Raw genomic sequence first — 15,445 nt, 5'->3', positions numbered from 1 at the left:
GATATTGTAGCTTCGATTATTAGGAAATGTATTTTTCTTTCATGCATTCATTCAGCATTTATCAAGCTCGGTGGTGGTCTTAACAGACAAGGAATTCAGCAGGAGAAGGAACTAATTTTAGAGTCTGGATGATAAATTGGGTTTTAGATGTGTTGAACTTGTAGTGCTAATAAGATAGCTCTTAGAAGATATTTGAAATTTGGTTCTGGAATTCAAGAAAGTGTGAAACTAGCAATGAGAGAGCTAGCATTCTGTTAATGGTACTAAACTCATTGTTAATGTATAGAGAAAAATCAAAGTGCTATATGCTCAGGGGCCACCTTGGTAGATCAAATAATATCAGCATGATGATGTGGGAATTTTTGTTTAATCAAATTTGCCCGAAGTCCTTTTCATAGTTGTTATTTTTTTTTGCAGTCAGTATTTTTTTAATCAAACAGTATAATCACAAATGTGTAGTAAAGGCTTAATATATGACCTCCTTAACTTTTTGTTTGATTTAACGTTTAAGTAGCAAGCTATTGGTAAAATAAAGCAATATTTCCTTTTAAAAAGGAATGTAAGAAAGGCATTTAAGCAGATCAACCTCTATTTAGGTCCAATATTACCTTATTGTGTAGTGGTTAATTTACCATAAAACTGTCTTAAGCATTCACTGTAAAGAAATACCATTTCATTTCAACTTTACATTACTTAGTGAATAGAAAAGGTCATTTGGAGGTAATGAATATATTAATTTTCACTAAAAACTTCTAGAAGTTGCTAGAATTTTCACAATGTATTTTATTATACTCTTTTCACAATTTACACATACTTCAATTTTCTTTCCCCTTCTAGTAGAAAAACACTTGTCTCTGTGTTTTCTAATAGAAAAACACTTTGCACTTGTGTTAAACCTATCAGTGGACACCATTGCAGTGTTCAGTAGCTGAAGACTCATACAAATTATAACCCCCTCTTGAAAAAAAATCAACAGGTTAAAATACCACTTGCATATTGTTCAGATTTCATCAGCTTCTTCATCACTGAAGTTAGTTGGCATTTGTGCAAACAATGAAATAAAGAGGTTGGCATTTATGATTACTGAACAAAAGGTATCAAATATTGAAAAATTTCTGACTTGGTACACTTAATGTAATTTTCTTTGTGGTGTTATAGGTTAACAGTTGAGGAGTGTCACTCACTTTTTTTTTTTAGTATTTGGAGGAATGCATCTGTCAAGGGGACATTTTTATCAAGCACTCATTTTCTGACTTGCAAATAATTCTTTGTTTTAAGCAGTAGAGGCTAACAGTGTGCTTCTCAGACTTTAGCATGCATAATAATTGCCTGGAGAGTTTAGTGAAACAGATTCTAGAGTCCCGCTCTGTAGGTTTGAGACGGGGCCATCTTCTAACGAACTCTCAGATAATGCTGATGCTGCAAATCTGATGACCGCATTTTGAGTTGCGCTGAGCTGACACAATGTGACAGTCACTCCAGAGTTAGGAATTTTGAAAGCACTTGGATTTACTCTATGGAGAAAATCTAAAGTCAAAATAAAATGTTTTATATTGAACAACCCATTGCCATAAAATCTCAGCTAGTCAGAATTAAGAGTCCATAATTAAAATATTAGTTATCAATTAGATAGTCAGTTAGGAAGTAGATAGCACATACCAATTCTGTTAAAAAATTATTTTCTGTATATCTTTTGTAGTGTCATGAGTGATCCTTTATTTTTGTATCAAGACAGTTTCTTAATCTTTTGTTTGTGTTCATTTTTCTCATCCTCAATGAGTGGCTTGGGGATTTGAAAACCATAGGTCTATATAATTGAATAGTTTTCCCCACATGTGAGGCAGTTACATAGACCATAAAGTTGTGAGTGTCAAGTCAAGAATAGTAAAATAGCACTTTGCTAAAACTTTGGAGATAGACAGCTTTGTCCTATTATAATAAAGAATCACAGAGAGATACTCTCTCAGTATTTTTAGTATTGTGACATATTTATCATTTTAATTTTGAATGTACTTTAGTCCTGTACTCAGCAACACTAAACTTTTTTAAATGTTTTAAAGTTTTTGGAGGTTGGCATATGTACTTGAAAGTAAATAAAACTATATTTCCATAAACTAGGCTGTAATTCAAACTTTTCACTAATTCATATCTGTCTTTTCATTAGTTTTCTATGTTTTTATTGTACTTTTCTGTTTAATATTGAAAGAAATTTCTCATTTTTCCTTTATGGCTTAGAAAGATTCATTAAATTCCTTTTAAAACATTTAGACATGTTTGGAGGTATTTTTCTATGAGACATGGTCAACATACGCTGAAAAATGCATGGATCTTAAGTGTTCAGTTTAGTGAAATTTGATACCATGTTGCTACCACCCCAAACAAGATACAGAACATTTGTTTTTCCAGAAAATTCTCTAATGTCCCTTTCTAGTTAATTTATATCCCCTATACCCTGTTCCAACCTGGAAACCAACGTTTAACTTTTATCACTATAGTCATCCCTAGGTATTCTTGGGGGATTGGTTCAGGACATCCTGAGGATACCAAAAGCCAAGGATGTTCAAGTCTTTTATATAGAATGGCATATCCAGAGATATGGAGGGCCAACTGTATAGATTTAATTTTGCCTGAATTTGGATTTCATATCAGTGTAATCATATACTATGTACCCTTTGTTCTTGCTTCTTTTGCTCAACATAATATTTAATTAATTAATTAATTTAGGCCACACCAGGACATGTGAGATCTTAGTTCCCCAACAAGGGATTGAACCCATGCCCCCTACAGCAGAAACGTGGAGTCTTAACCACTGGACCACCAGGGAAGTCCCAACATAATGTTTTAGATATCCATCTGTGTTATTATTGAGTGTATCATAGTTTTTTTCTTTTATGTTGTTGAATAGTATTCCCCTATGGATATACTATAGCTTATCCATTCTCCTGTTGATAGACATTTATGGTTCCAGGTTGTGGTTGTTATGAATAAGAGTGTTAGTACATTCTTTGATAACTCTTTTTGTGGACATACATTTTTATGTTTTATTTCTCTTAGGTAACTATCCTGAAGTGGAATTGCTTGACCACAGAGTAGATATGTGTGTTTGTTTATAACAAATTGCCAAATTGTTTCCTGCCAGCAACATATGAGTGTTCCAGTTATTCCATATTCTCATCAGCATTTAGTGTCATCAGTCTTTTTTTTTTAATAAATTTATTTATTTATGTATTTATTTATTTATTTTTGGCTGCCTTGGGTCTTCTTTGCTGCACGCGGGCTTTCTCTAGTTGCGGCGAGCGGGGGCCACTCTTCGTTGCGGTGCGCGGGCTTCTCATTGCGGTGGCTTCTCTCGTTGCGGAGCACGGGTTCTAGGCGCGCGGGCTTCAGTAGTTGTGGCACTCGGGCTTGGTAGTTGTGGCACGTGGGCTCTAGAGCACAGGCTCAGTAGTTGTGGCGCACGGGCTTAGCTGCTCCGTGGCATGTGGGATCTTCCCGGACCAGGGCTTGAACCCATGTCCCCTGCATTGGCAGGCGGATTCTTAACCACTGCACCACCAGGGAAGTCCCCATCAGTCTTTTTTATTTGAGCTATTCTATTAGGTGTTTAAAAGTATCTCATGATTTTAATTTACATTTCCCTGATAACTAATGAAAAGGTTTGAATGTACATTCATGTGTAATTATCTATTCATGTCTTCTTTTGAAAAACGTCTGTTCAAGTATTTCCCCCTGACTTTTAATTAGTATGTCTTTTTACCATCGATTTATAGGATTTTTGTTTGTTTGTTTATTCTGGATACAAGTCCTCTGTTAGATAATTATTTAGCCAGTATTTTTTTCACAGACTGTGGCTTGTCTGTTTACTTTCTTAATGGTATCTTTGATGAGCAGAAAATTTTAAAATTTGATGAAGTTCAGTTTATCTATTTTGTTTCATTATAGTTTGTGCTTTTTGTCAAAGCAGTCCCTGCCAAGGGACAAAGATATTCTCTTGTGTTTCCTTCTAGAAGCTTTATGGTTCTGTGTTTTACATTTATATCTATGATTCATCTTGAATTAACTTTTGTGTATGTAATGAGATTGGGATTGAGGTTAATTTTTTTCCACATGGACATCCAGTTGTTTCAACATCATTTGTTCTGGATTGTCCTTTCCCAATTGAACTGCCTTGGCACCTTTGTTGAAAATCAAGTGACTGTATACATATGGTCTAGTTCTAGACTCTTCTGTTCCACTGTCTATTTGTATATATTTATGCCAGTACTACAGTCTTGATTACCATAGCTTTATATTAAGTCATGAAATCATGTAAGTCCTTCAACTTTGTACTTTTTGAAGATTCTTTTGCCTGTTCTAGATCCTTTGTTTTTCCATGTAAATATTATAATCATCTTGTCTACTCCTTCAAAGTGGCTCACTGGAATTCTATAGAAATTGCATAAAATTTTTGTATCAGTTTAGGAAAAATGGACATGATCTTCCCATCATGAACATATTTTCTTTCCATTTATTTCACTTTTTTTGCCCTTGAGGCTATTGTAATTGGTAATTTCTTAAACATTAATTTTCCAATTATTTGTTGAAAGATTTGCTGATTTCTTAGTTTTGAGTTCCTTGCTTCTAGGTGACTTAAGTTCTTCCAATTCCAGCAAAATGCATTTCAGTTTAGTACTGGTAGCAAATAGAAGTTAAAATAAATGAACTTTGCAACATTGATTTTAGTACATACCTATTCTGTTAATTAAGAGTATCAATATTTTCTGTATTTGATTGGTGAGTGTTTTCCTCAGAACTCCCTGCTGTTTGTATGATTTAGCTGGCATTTTTCTAAAGTAAGGAAGCGCATGCTATCTTTTTGTGGCTGTTTCTGGCTCCTCAGTTAGTAAGCCAGCCCCTGGAACACAGGATGCTATAGATTTTCTGTCTTTCATTTGGTCATTGAGTGAATGAAGTAGGAATAGCTTTGGGCTCTCAACAGTGGGAAAGTTTGGCTAGTGGGATTCAAAGTAAAGAAGAGCAAAGAATAAGCCTTGACGGGACTTGCTGGTGGTGCAGTGGATAAGAATCCTCCTGCCAATGCAGGGGACACGGGTTCAAGCCCTGGTCCGGGAAGATCCCACGTGCCGTGGAGCATCTAAGCCCATGTGCCACAACTACTGAGCCTGCACACCTAGAGCCCGTGCTCTGCAACAAGAGAAGTCACTGCAATGAGAAGCCCGCGCTGCAACGAAGAGTAGCCCCCGCTCGCTGCAACTAGGGAAAGCCTGCACGGAGCAATGAAGACCCAACACAGCCAAAAAAATAAAAATAAAACCTTAAAAAATAAAATAAAATAAGCCTTGACAACAGAGGAGAATGACTGTGGTCCTTGTGGTGCTAGTGAATGCTTGAGCCTACCTCTCATGGGAGGGCTCCAATATAGAAATAGTAGGAAAAAATTAACATTCATTGGGATCAGAAAGTCTTGGAACCTAGTATTAGAGGCTTGATTTTTGTGCGCAATAAAGAATCTTTGCAGATTTTAAGTTAAGAATGTGCATAATGGACTTCCCTGGTGGCACAGTGGTTAAGAATCCATCTGCCAATGCAGGGGTCACGGGTTGGAGCCCTGGTCTGGGAAGATCCCACATGCCGCGGAGCAACTAAGCCCGTGCACCACAACTACTGAGCCTGTGCTCCAGAGCCCGTGAGCCACAACTACTGAGCCCTTGTGCCACAACTACTGAAGCCCGCACGCCTAGAGCCCGTGCTCCGCAACAAGAGAAGCCACCACAGTGAGAAGCCTGCGCACCTCAACGAAGAGTAGTCCCCCCTCACTGCAACTAGAGAAAGCCTGTGTGCAGCAATGAAGACCCAACTCAGCCAAAAATAAATAAATAAATTAAATTTATATATATAAAAAATGTACATAATAATGACACCATTTTATTAATAGACCTTTAATTGAAATATCTTTAGAAGTTGTTGTGTCTGTTATATTTTAGTTTTAAACCGTAGATGTATTTAGATTGTGTATAATTTCTTGTGGCCGCTGAAATAAATTACCACAGACTTGGTGGCTTAAAACAACAGAAATTTATTCTTTCACAATTCTGGAGGCTAGAAGTCCAAAATCAGTATAACTGGGCCAAAATCAAAGTATTGGCTGGGCCACCATTCCTCTAGAGGCTCTAGGGGGAGAGTCCATTCCTTGTCTCTTTTAGCATCTGGTGGCTGCCAGCATTCCTTGGCTTATGGTCTCATCACTCCAGTCTTCAAGGCCAGTACTTAAAATCTCTCTGCACAGTCTTCACATCACCTTCCCCTCTGTGTGTCACATCTCCCTCTGCCTCTTTCTTATAAAAATTCTTTGATTATATTTAAGACCCACCTGGACAGTTCAGTATAATCTTCCCAATCTTTAACTTAATTCACATCTGCAAAGACCCCTTTTCCAAATGAGGTAACATTTACAGGAACTAGGGATTAGGACCTGATATTTTTGGGGGCTATTATCAGCCTACCGCAGAATATTATCTTTTTTAGACCTTCATTTTGTTCTGGAACTTGCTGTCAAAGCAGATTGGACTGAGGCTTTTGGTACCCCAAATGACATACTTATTTTCTTGCTATAACTTCCATTTTTTAATTAAATCCTATATCACAGCATAAAATTTATTGCATTCTGTTAGCACAACAGAATAGATCTAAAAGCCTCAGATGGTGAATTACTTACTTAAAATAATAGGAAAATACCAAATTAGGGAAAATGATTGAATTGTGCTTTGACTACCATAGAACTGATACATGACTCAAAATTTAGTGATAGATTTTAGTTTTGGGCAGTCAGGAACTAATTCTTGGTTTTGTAGGGCTTTCTTGGTCTGGTTGGTGTATAATTAGTCCAGTGTGTTCTGTTCCTTGTACCAACCACTACTGGTTTCTGTAGTGGCCTATTAGAAATTACCTATCTTCTAGTCTGTACTTCTGTGATACAGCTGCTAGATTAGAATGGTTTCTCTAGGGCCTTGCTCAATGTTTGCAGCATACTGAGATTGCGTTTTCACGTGTAAGTATTGATACATCTTAAATGCATACTAGTGGTGTATTTGAGCATGTTACATGAAATAACATTGATTCATACCAAACTTGTTATACAGAACTTCTTCACATAGTGTTAGAAGAAGGGTTAGGTAGAGAACTTAATATAGCCTACTCTATTTTGGCTTTGGTACATTACTTAATATCCTAGCTTTAAGGATTGCTTAAACCTCAGTATGGGAATAACTTTCATGAGCATCATTCGATAAATCATGGCCTAAAAAAGATGAAACAATAAAGCCTAAGTTTCCTTTTCTTCAGTCGTCATATTAATTAGCTTAAATATTTAAATATTAATAGCTGATAGATTTGGGCATAGGAGGAGAAGAAGAGAAATAGTTTCCCAGAGGGAAAATGGAAGCCTGATTCTCTTTGTTTGCCCTATAATCTTTCTCCCAGCATACATGATGTTCATTAGTTCTTCTGGGCAACCAAATATCACAATAGCCTTTGCTCTGCTAGTGAGGATCACCAGCAGTGTGGGGAAAGTTCAGCATGAAAACAAATGTAAGAAAGATTTACTAATGAATTAATTTGTATTCAAATGTTTTATTGAGTTCTTCAAAATTGTTTCTTACAAATCTGCCCTAAAATAACCATTTTTCAATACAAATTTGTGTTTGGGGATTTTTAACTTTAAAATCTTCAGGGCTGAGCCAGAAGATGAGAAGTGTTTTAATTTAAAGTAATAATTGTATAATTTCAAAAGAAAAGCTGGTAGTCCATTGTTATGATATCTACAGCCAAGCATATTGTATAAGGAGAGCTTCATACTCTGTAGAGTTTGTACTCTTCCTCTGTCAGGTCCTGCTCGTCTGCATGTACCTATTTCTGTTTGTGTTAGTCATCCTCTCTGGGTAAATTGTCCATGAGACCAGTGATTCCATCAGCAAATTATCCAGAAAATGCTGTCTTTGCACATTGTGACAGATCATGTCACTGGTGGATTTATAGCTACTCCAGTGCTCTAATTAACCTGGCAGTTGTCTCTGGTGCCCAACACTGTTGTCTCGTTGCTTGGCATCTTAGTTTTCATCTTCTCATTACCTTCTCTCTTAACTAAAGCTCAGATTTAGAGGTTTTTTTTTAACCTAACCCCCCCCCCCGACCCTCTCTACTCATCACCCTGCCCCCCTTGTTTTTGATTGGCAGTATCATCCAGATAAACAAAGTGCAGATGTACCAGCAGGAACAGTGGAGGAATGTATACAGAAGTTCATCGAAGTTGATCAGGCATGGAAAATTCTAGGGAATGAAGAGACAAAACAAGAGTATGACCTGCAGCGGCATGGTAGGTACTTGTGGTGAGGCGCCCCAGCACGCTGGCAGCTCTGTGAAGCACAGTCTGCAGCCATTTCTGGGGGACGCTTTCCAGCATTGGCACCAAGTTGTTGTTGCCTCCTTTACTCCTTCCCTCCGTCACTGTTTTTAATTATGCCCTATTCTTAGTAGTGATTACTGTGTATCCATTGAGAAGTCAACAAAACTACCAGCATGTGGCTTCTTGTGAAGCCATGAAAGCTACTTTTTATAACTAATGAAAAATGCTTAATTACACATTCCTAATAAATATGTTTTTTATGTTTAAAAACTTCTTTTTATTAATTTAAATTATGTACTGATTAAAATTTTCATTGAGTACTTTTAAGACTATGTACTGTATAAATGACAATCTATAGGAAGATGCTATAAAGGATAACATCTTAAAGCACTCTTTGCTGTCTCTGAACTTGTTTTAGGCTAGGTTTTCATGATTATCTCCTGGATAAACTATATTCCTTGTAAGATTGCTATAAATGATATCTTAGGAACGCACATTTCCTAAGCAATTTTAAAAGTCATTTCTTTTATGCATTTTAGAAAATAGCTTCTTAAAACAGTGACAAGCTCTTGTGAGAAAGAAAGGGACAAATATAGGTCAGGTTTGTCACACATGGACTGCAGTTACACGAAGTGATAGGCTGTCTTTCAGCACTGGCCTTGGGATAGGAGTCCCTCAGCCTTCTATCTGAACCTTCAATATGCACCCTACATGCTAATGGGGGGAGTCAATAATCAGCCACAGCCTGTGGGGAAAACACTCAATTGCACTCTGCCATAGCGCACCAGGCTCAGCATTGACTCACATGTGTTGATAAAAGCTCACTGTCTCTGTACTTGATTATTGAATCTCCTCCCATGCCCTGCACCAGTACACGATCAAACCTAACAAAATGATTGTAAGGCTCCTACTACTAAGGTTATGAAAATTTGATTTGAGAAATAAGGCTTTATTTCTAAGATACAACATTATAGGTTAAAGCCAACAATATATATAGAATATCCATATCTATTTTCAGAGGGAGTTGTATCAATAAAATTAAGTCTTTCTTACAGTTAGTGTGTGATTCCTTTGTGGAAAGACTTCATAAGCAATTTGCTTATGTACTGGAGTATTAGTTTTTAATAGTCACTTTCATAATACTAATCATCTCTAAAGCCCTTCTACTTTTTTAAGACTGATGAACTTATCAGTACTTTTTAAAAAATGTTAAGAAACCAATAAATATACCTTTGCAATGAATTTGGATTAATTTTCAAATATGGCTTGAATATTGGGTCCTCCTCCTATTTGGTGCATTTATGTGCGTCTTTCCAATGTTGTATTTCTTCTGTAAATTCTTGTACTTCCGGCAAAAGAATGTAGAGGTGGTTTCATTTGAGGATGAATTCTATCCATAGATACATCTTTTTGACCTTGCTTCACATGGTAAAATTTCTGTGAAAGTGTAGAAATTAATAAACATGGATATATTGTATGTGAGAAGTTACCTATGTTTCTAAAGTGACCAAGTTCTACTGTAGATGACAGTCTCTCATGGTGCTTTGCACGTCTTTACCAGTCTTTATTCTGGGGTGCCGATTTGCTTAAGGTGAGGATAATCCACAAAACTGTATCTTAAGGAGTGTAGGGTGTGTACTTGGACTGTCGCTCTGCATTTTTGCCACTCCACAGCTTGGTATTATTAAGAACTTATCAGTGAAACTGACTAGAAACCTACTGTCGACAGAGAAAAGAGGTAGGGAGAGATGAGGAATCAAAAAATATTCTCCCTTGCTAGGGTATTGGGGGGGAAGACCAGAAATGGGAGAAATAGGAAGCAGGGTTAAAAGTGAGCAGTAGAATTACATGAAGGAGGTTTAAGAGATGTTAGAAGAATAACCAGCATCTTCAAGCCTTTCTCATTGCCTTTGAGAAGTCTTTGGAAATGTGGATTTCTTTCGAGCTTTGAATCCTTGGTTTGGAGGTTTTAATGGAAGGAGCTCTAGCCTACTGCATCTCAGGAGATTCGTGTAACTCATTGATGAGGTCACAACAAAGTTTAGACAAACCAAATACAGTGAGATTGGGCTTGATTCATGATTCTGATAAATAGGCAGATCTTCTGGGAATTTATATGATGTCTGTCTGCTTTGCATGTTTTTCAGGCGGGTGAGCTTTTCTAGAAGGACAGTAGAAATACAAATTTTCATGACATTTTAGTACCTCAGATCTAAATATTTCCTTCATTACCAGAGGCTCCAAATAGTGAGAATGCTTTGTTTCAGTTTTAAATTGAGATTGGCTTGCTGTTTAGATAGGGAATAGAAGTTTCTTATCCAGATACAACTTGCTGGTTTTAAGCCTTTCATACTAGAGCTATTTCAAAAATCTCATAATAAACCTGGTTTTGTATTGTCATTTCTCTTGATTACCGACATTAATTTTTCCTTCTTTACCCATCTTCAATAAGTGGCTCCTCGAAAGAAGGAAATGAACTTGAACTTGTAACACTGAGGATTTAGATTTGATAGAAGGAAAAACTTTGAGAGTGATAATTTGTTGAAGACCAGGATAGGTTACCAAGAGAGAGAGAAGTTGTTATAACCAGGTCAAAGCACTCTTTTTTTTCTGGGTCACCCCCTGGGGACATGGAAATAGCTTTGTTATACAGAACCCTTTTTGCATGTGGTGATAGTTCATTGTAGAACTTTCTTTTCATGGTGTGTGCTTTAAATATGTTTGTTTCCTGCCCTGCATTAACGTATAGTATAAAATAAGTTTGTGTTCTATATACTTGGGAAGGAGGCAGGAGATGTTTTATTGGCGGATGTTGAACACTTTCTCATATTTCACAGCTCAAAGTTGGTGCTCTTTTGTAAGGAAAGCCTCATAGTATTACCTACAACCATTTATTTCTGTAAAAGATCGTTTAAAGGAGCCCTTGAAATCCATATTTTTTGCTTCACAAAAGAAATTATCAAAAGAAATAGTCTAGGATAGGTGACCTAAAGTAAAGTACCTGTGTTTTTTCTCCCTCATTTACACTTCTGTATTCTTGGTTGACATTTTAGGGCAGTGTTGGCCAGGCTCATTAGAAAAGCAAACCTAATAAAAGATTAGTAATATTCAGTTCCCAGATATTAGACATTTTGAAAGCAGTGTTAACTAGTGAATTTAATCAGTTAGTTCCAGTTGGACATATTTACCTTATTGTTTTTAAGGATGCTTCCAAAGCCTGCTTCCCAGGTTCCCTTGAAAGGCATGTAGTTATTCAAGGTTAGGCTTTGCACTTCATACAACCAGATGAACACTTTGGAAAATCTTTTTAGGATTTATAAAATGTTCATATGAATAATATCTGTTGAATAGATTTTTGTGCCTTTATAATTCTTGTGGGGAGTTTTCTCATATTAAGCACATTTAAAAACACGTCAGAAGCATATCATGAAAAGAATAGGGATCGTGATTCAATAGCTTTGTAGTGTGAGTCACACAGATCTCTGATGTCTCGGTGGCTGTATGGAGTGACACAGCTTATGAGTTAGGTTACTTCACTGTGATCTGAAGAGAAACAGACCTTCAAATGAAGTCAGTCAAATTAAATTATGTTGTAAAAAAATAAGTGGATTGTGTCTGGAGTCCTTGGTGGTATATTGTTTTATATTAAGATGTACCTTGTTTCTCTGTTAGTGAATTATTTTGGTGATGTGGAGCCTTCACGCTACACAATTGGCCAAGTGCTTGGATACCCAAGACAGCTGGGCTCTGAAGAGGATTGAGCCAAACGTTGGAAAGTTAGTGTCTTTACTTAAAGCTAATCAGCTATACTCTCCTTACCTAGATACAAAAGGTCGTTGCAGTTGTTGTATTATACAGTTCACTCCATCCCTTTATTAGGATAAATATTTGAGAATGGGAGATAAATAAGTAAATCTTGGACCAGATGAGGAACGTACCTTAAAACCCCACCAACATTTATGTGTCAGAGAACTGAATCAACATGTAATTTCTTAAATTTAAAATAAAAGTACTTGCTGAAAAGCAAGTTAACACTAAGGACTGATTAACTCCATAAGAAGCGAATTAATACTTTTAAATGTAGATAATACGAATTTGGGTTACCTGTTTGGAATAATGACTTAAGGCCAGTGGATGTTTGTGTAAATTATGTGCTAAAACTGACCCTTATAAAATACTTGTATTAGTCAGATTAGGGTTTCCATTTATGGTCATATCAGTTTTTCCATTTGATTTTAGGAATTTGAAAATTGGCTATAAAAATGTGCTTCAGGTAAAACTTGAAGATAAGCATCAGGGGGCATGTTTTTTTTGTGACTGTTTCTGGGAAAAGTAAGTACGTGAAATGATGCAGAAAATCCATCTAGACAGTTAGGGACTTGCATTTCTTCAGAGAGGGAAGATAATATAGATAAAACTTTCTGTGAGGGTCCTCTTGCTTCATCTTCTTTGTCATAAGAAGGTGACTACTCGCATTATTTGTTACTTTTACTTGAATACAAATAACTGCCTTTGCAATGACAATGTATTTTAAGATCATTTCTCAATGATTTTGAATAAAAATTTGGCTAGTTTCAAATAATGCTATAGAAACCTATGGGCAAGATTATAGTTATAATCCTGTAATACTTGGACATAATTGGAAGTTTTGATTTAATAACAGAGAAAATGTAGGATTTTAGGAAGTTTGTGTCTCCGTCTTTAACCTCTTTCCCAATTTCTACTCGGGTACTTGACCTAACTGAAATCAATGGGTTCAAAACCAAGACTGGGTCCACCTTTCTCATTGCTTGTTTTTAACCCTCAGACTTGAAACCTTTCTTTCATATTACACTCAGATTACTTCTAGTTTGCTCAATATATAGCCAATGAATTAAAAATGAGTGTTGGCATTTCTTCTTTAATGTGTTTTTTTTTTTCCTCTAAGTGATCTTTTTATTCTCACAGCTACCACAATAGACCATACCCAGATTATAACATAGACTCAGGTTACTTCCACAGCTGCTAATTGGCCTTCTCCCATAGTCATTTACATTTTGATTGGTCTAGCTTTCTTTATTCTTTCTCTTGTTTAAGAACTTATATAACTACCCACTCCCTAACACAACATTTACCCATTCACATGGAATTTAAATGGGACAGAAGCTCTTAAGTTTGTCCCTGATTACTTCTTCCAGCCTTATCACCAGTCACAAACCTAATGTGAATCTTCTCCCCATTCATTTAGGGGTTCCCAAACACATCTGCTTATACTGTTTGTTGTTACTCAGAATACCCTCGCATTCTGATTCTTCACAGCTTATTCTTCAAGTTCCAACTCTAGTCCTCCTAGCTCCACCCCCCACAAAAGAAAGCCTTCCCTGACTTTCTAATCTATTGTCATTATGTCTAACTTCTGAATTTAATCCATAAATTATTTTGATTTTTTTTTCCCCATCTTTCAGTTCTGTTTGATACTTTGGAAGGACTAAATAATAATATGGACTATGGCTTTGATAATAATAGATCAATTTTAATGTGACTGACAGTAGTAAAGTACATCAAACTTCTTAACACTGTTACAAATCCAGACAAGGTGAAGAGTTGCTGCCGTCCTACACTGTGGTACTTGAGGCTCCCCCCACTCCCCGCCCCCCAACCATGCAATAATTGAGTCACTTTCCTGTGGTCTGTTATAGACAGGTCAACACAAACAGTTAAAATAGCAGCTATTTGTTGAGCACTAGAACTATGGCAATTGTCTTTTAATCATTGCTTAACAACCTTGTAAGGAAGATATTAATATCTGTTTTCCAGAGAAGGAGTCTGAGGCCCAGAGGGTTTAAGTAATTTGACTAAGGGCACATAGCTAGTAATTGATAAGAGGGGAAACTCAAAGCCATTCTCTGACTCTTAATCACTGTGCTGGGCTGCCAAGTTTTGAATAGGTGTGTACAACCTACTATTTTAGTTCCAGATAGTCAGGAATGAGGCATATTTGAGGGTCAGAGTGAGAGGCCAGGCTTACTTCTGCTACTGTGTTCTGCCTTTCTGTAGTGAAACATGAAATTCAATTTCCAGGTTTCATTTGGTACCTTTCATGAGCCCTGGGTTTCTGTTCAGCTTATGAAAGAACCGTAGTTCTTCAAGTCCATAATTAAGCTCCAAGTTTGTAGTTTTTCTTCAATATGGAAAGCCTTGCAGTTGTGACTCTTTAGTTTCATCTGGGAAAGAATTATAGAGCTTTATGATTTAATGAATAGGTTTCAAGTTAAACGTTGCCTGATTCTGAATCTCTTATCAAGGTAGAGACTGTTCTAAGAACATAGACTATTAACGACAAGGAACTGATTTCCTTCAAGTTATTTCCTATATGAAAGATTTAATTATGTATACTGAAATGATTTTTAAGAAGGAGGTGATTGTTTAAAATTAAATTACTTGGTTTTAAAGCAGCAAGATACTAATTTAGACCTAAAGGAAAATACTGCGATTTGCTTTTAACACACATAGATGACTTCTGTAAGTTTGAAATAAACTTTGTTTTAAATGGCATAAAAATAAATACAATGCACTAACTGCTAAATGAGAGCGTTCTGGGGACTTGATCACTTGAGCAACACACAGCATTGCCACTCTTGAATAGTAGGGACAGAGTTGCAGATAGACTAGATCTTTTGGCCAGTAGTGGGTTGAATGAGAGTTTTAGATATCTCATCCATAAAGAATAAAGTTTAATTCCTCTTCTCGGTAGCTTTTTGTTGCTGTTATTTATTTATTTTTGCTTATTTATTTGAATTGTAGCTACAGTTAGAAAAGGTTTCCTGGGATTAGGAAGTGTAATTATATAGGCAGCAAACAAAGAGCTGTTTTAGAAATTTTACTGTCATTAGGAGGAAGTTTTAAAAGACTGGAATTCCATTGTCTGGTAAGAAGTAAGGAATATTTATTGATTCCCAAATGGAGCTGAAAAAAACCTTTCCTCTTTTAGAAAGTTGTGAATGACCCAGCGAGAGCTCTAGTAAGCTTTACTGAACCAAGCTGCTAATAGTTATTTAATGTTAT

The 15,445-nt window shown here is 36.3% G+C and overlaps 1 protein-coding gene across 2 annotated transcripts in view; it reads left to right on the top strand.

Moving 5' to 3' along the window:
• DNAJC24 (DnaJ heat shock protein family (Hsp40) member C24) overlaps nucleotides 1-15,445 on the top strand; it is a 61,205-nt gene that overhangs the window by 31,703 nt on the left and 14,057 nt on the right. For both annotated transcript variants that reach the window (XM_007181009.3, XM_057552457.1), the window contains exon 3: nucleotides 8,233-8,371. In XM_007181009.3, the coding sequence (XP_007181071.1) occupies nucleotides 8,233-8,371 (139 nt within the window). The remainder of the gene's footprint in view (nucleotides 1-8,232; nucleotides 8,372-15,445) is intronic.

Source organism: Balaenoptera acutorostrata, chromosome 9 (assembly GCF_949987535.1).
Source record: "Balaenoptera acutorostrata chromosome 9, mBalAcu1.1, whole genome shotgun sequence".
In the NCBI taxonomy this organism is placed as follows: Eukaryota; Metazoa; Chordata; class Mammalia; order Artiodactyla; family Balaenopteridae; genus Balaenoptera; species Balaenoptera acutorostrata.
The sequence above is the reverse complement of the archived record's forward strand: the minus strand, read 5'-3'. Positions and strand labels throughout refer to the sequence as shown.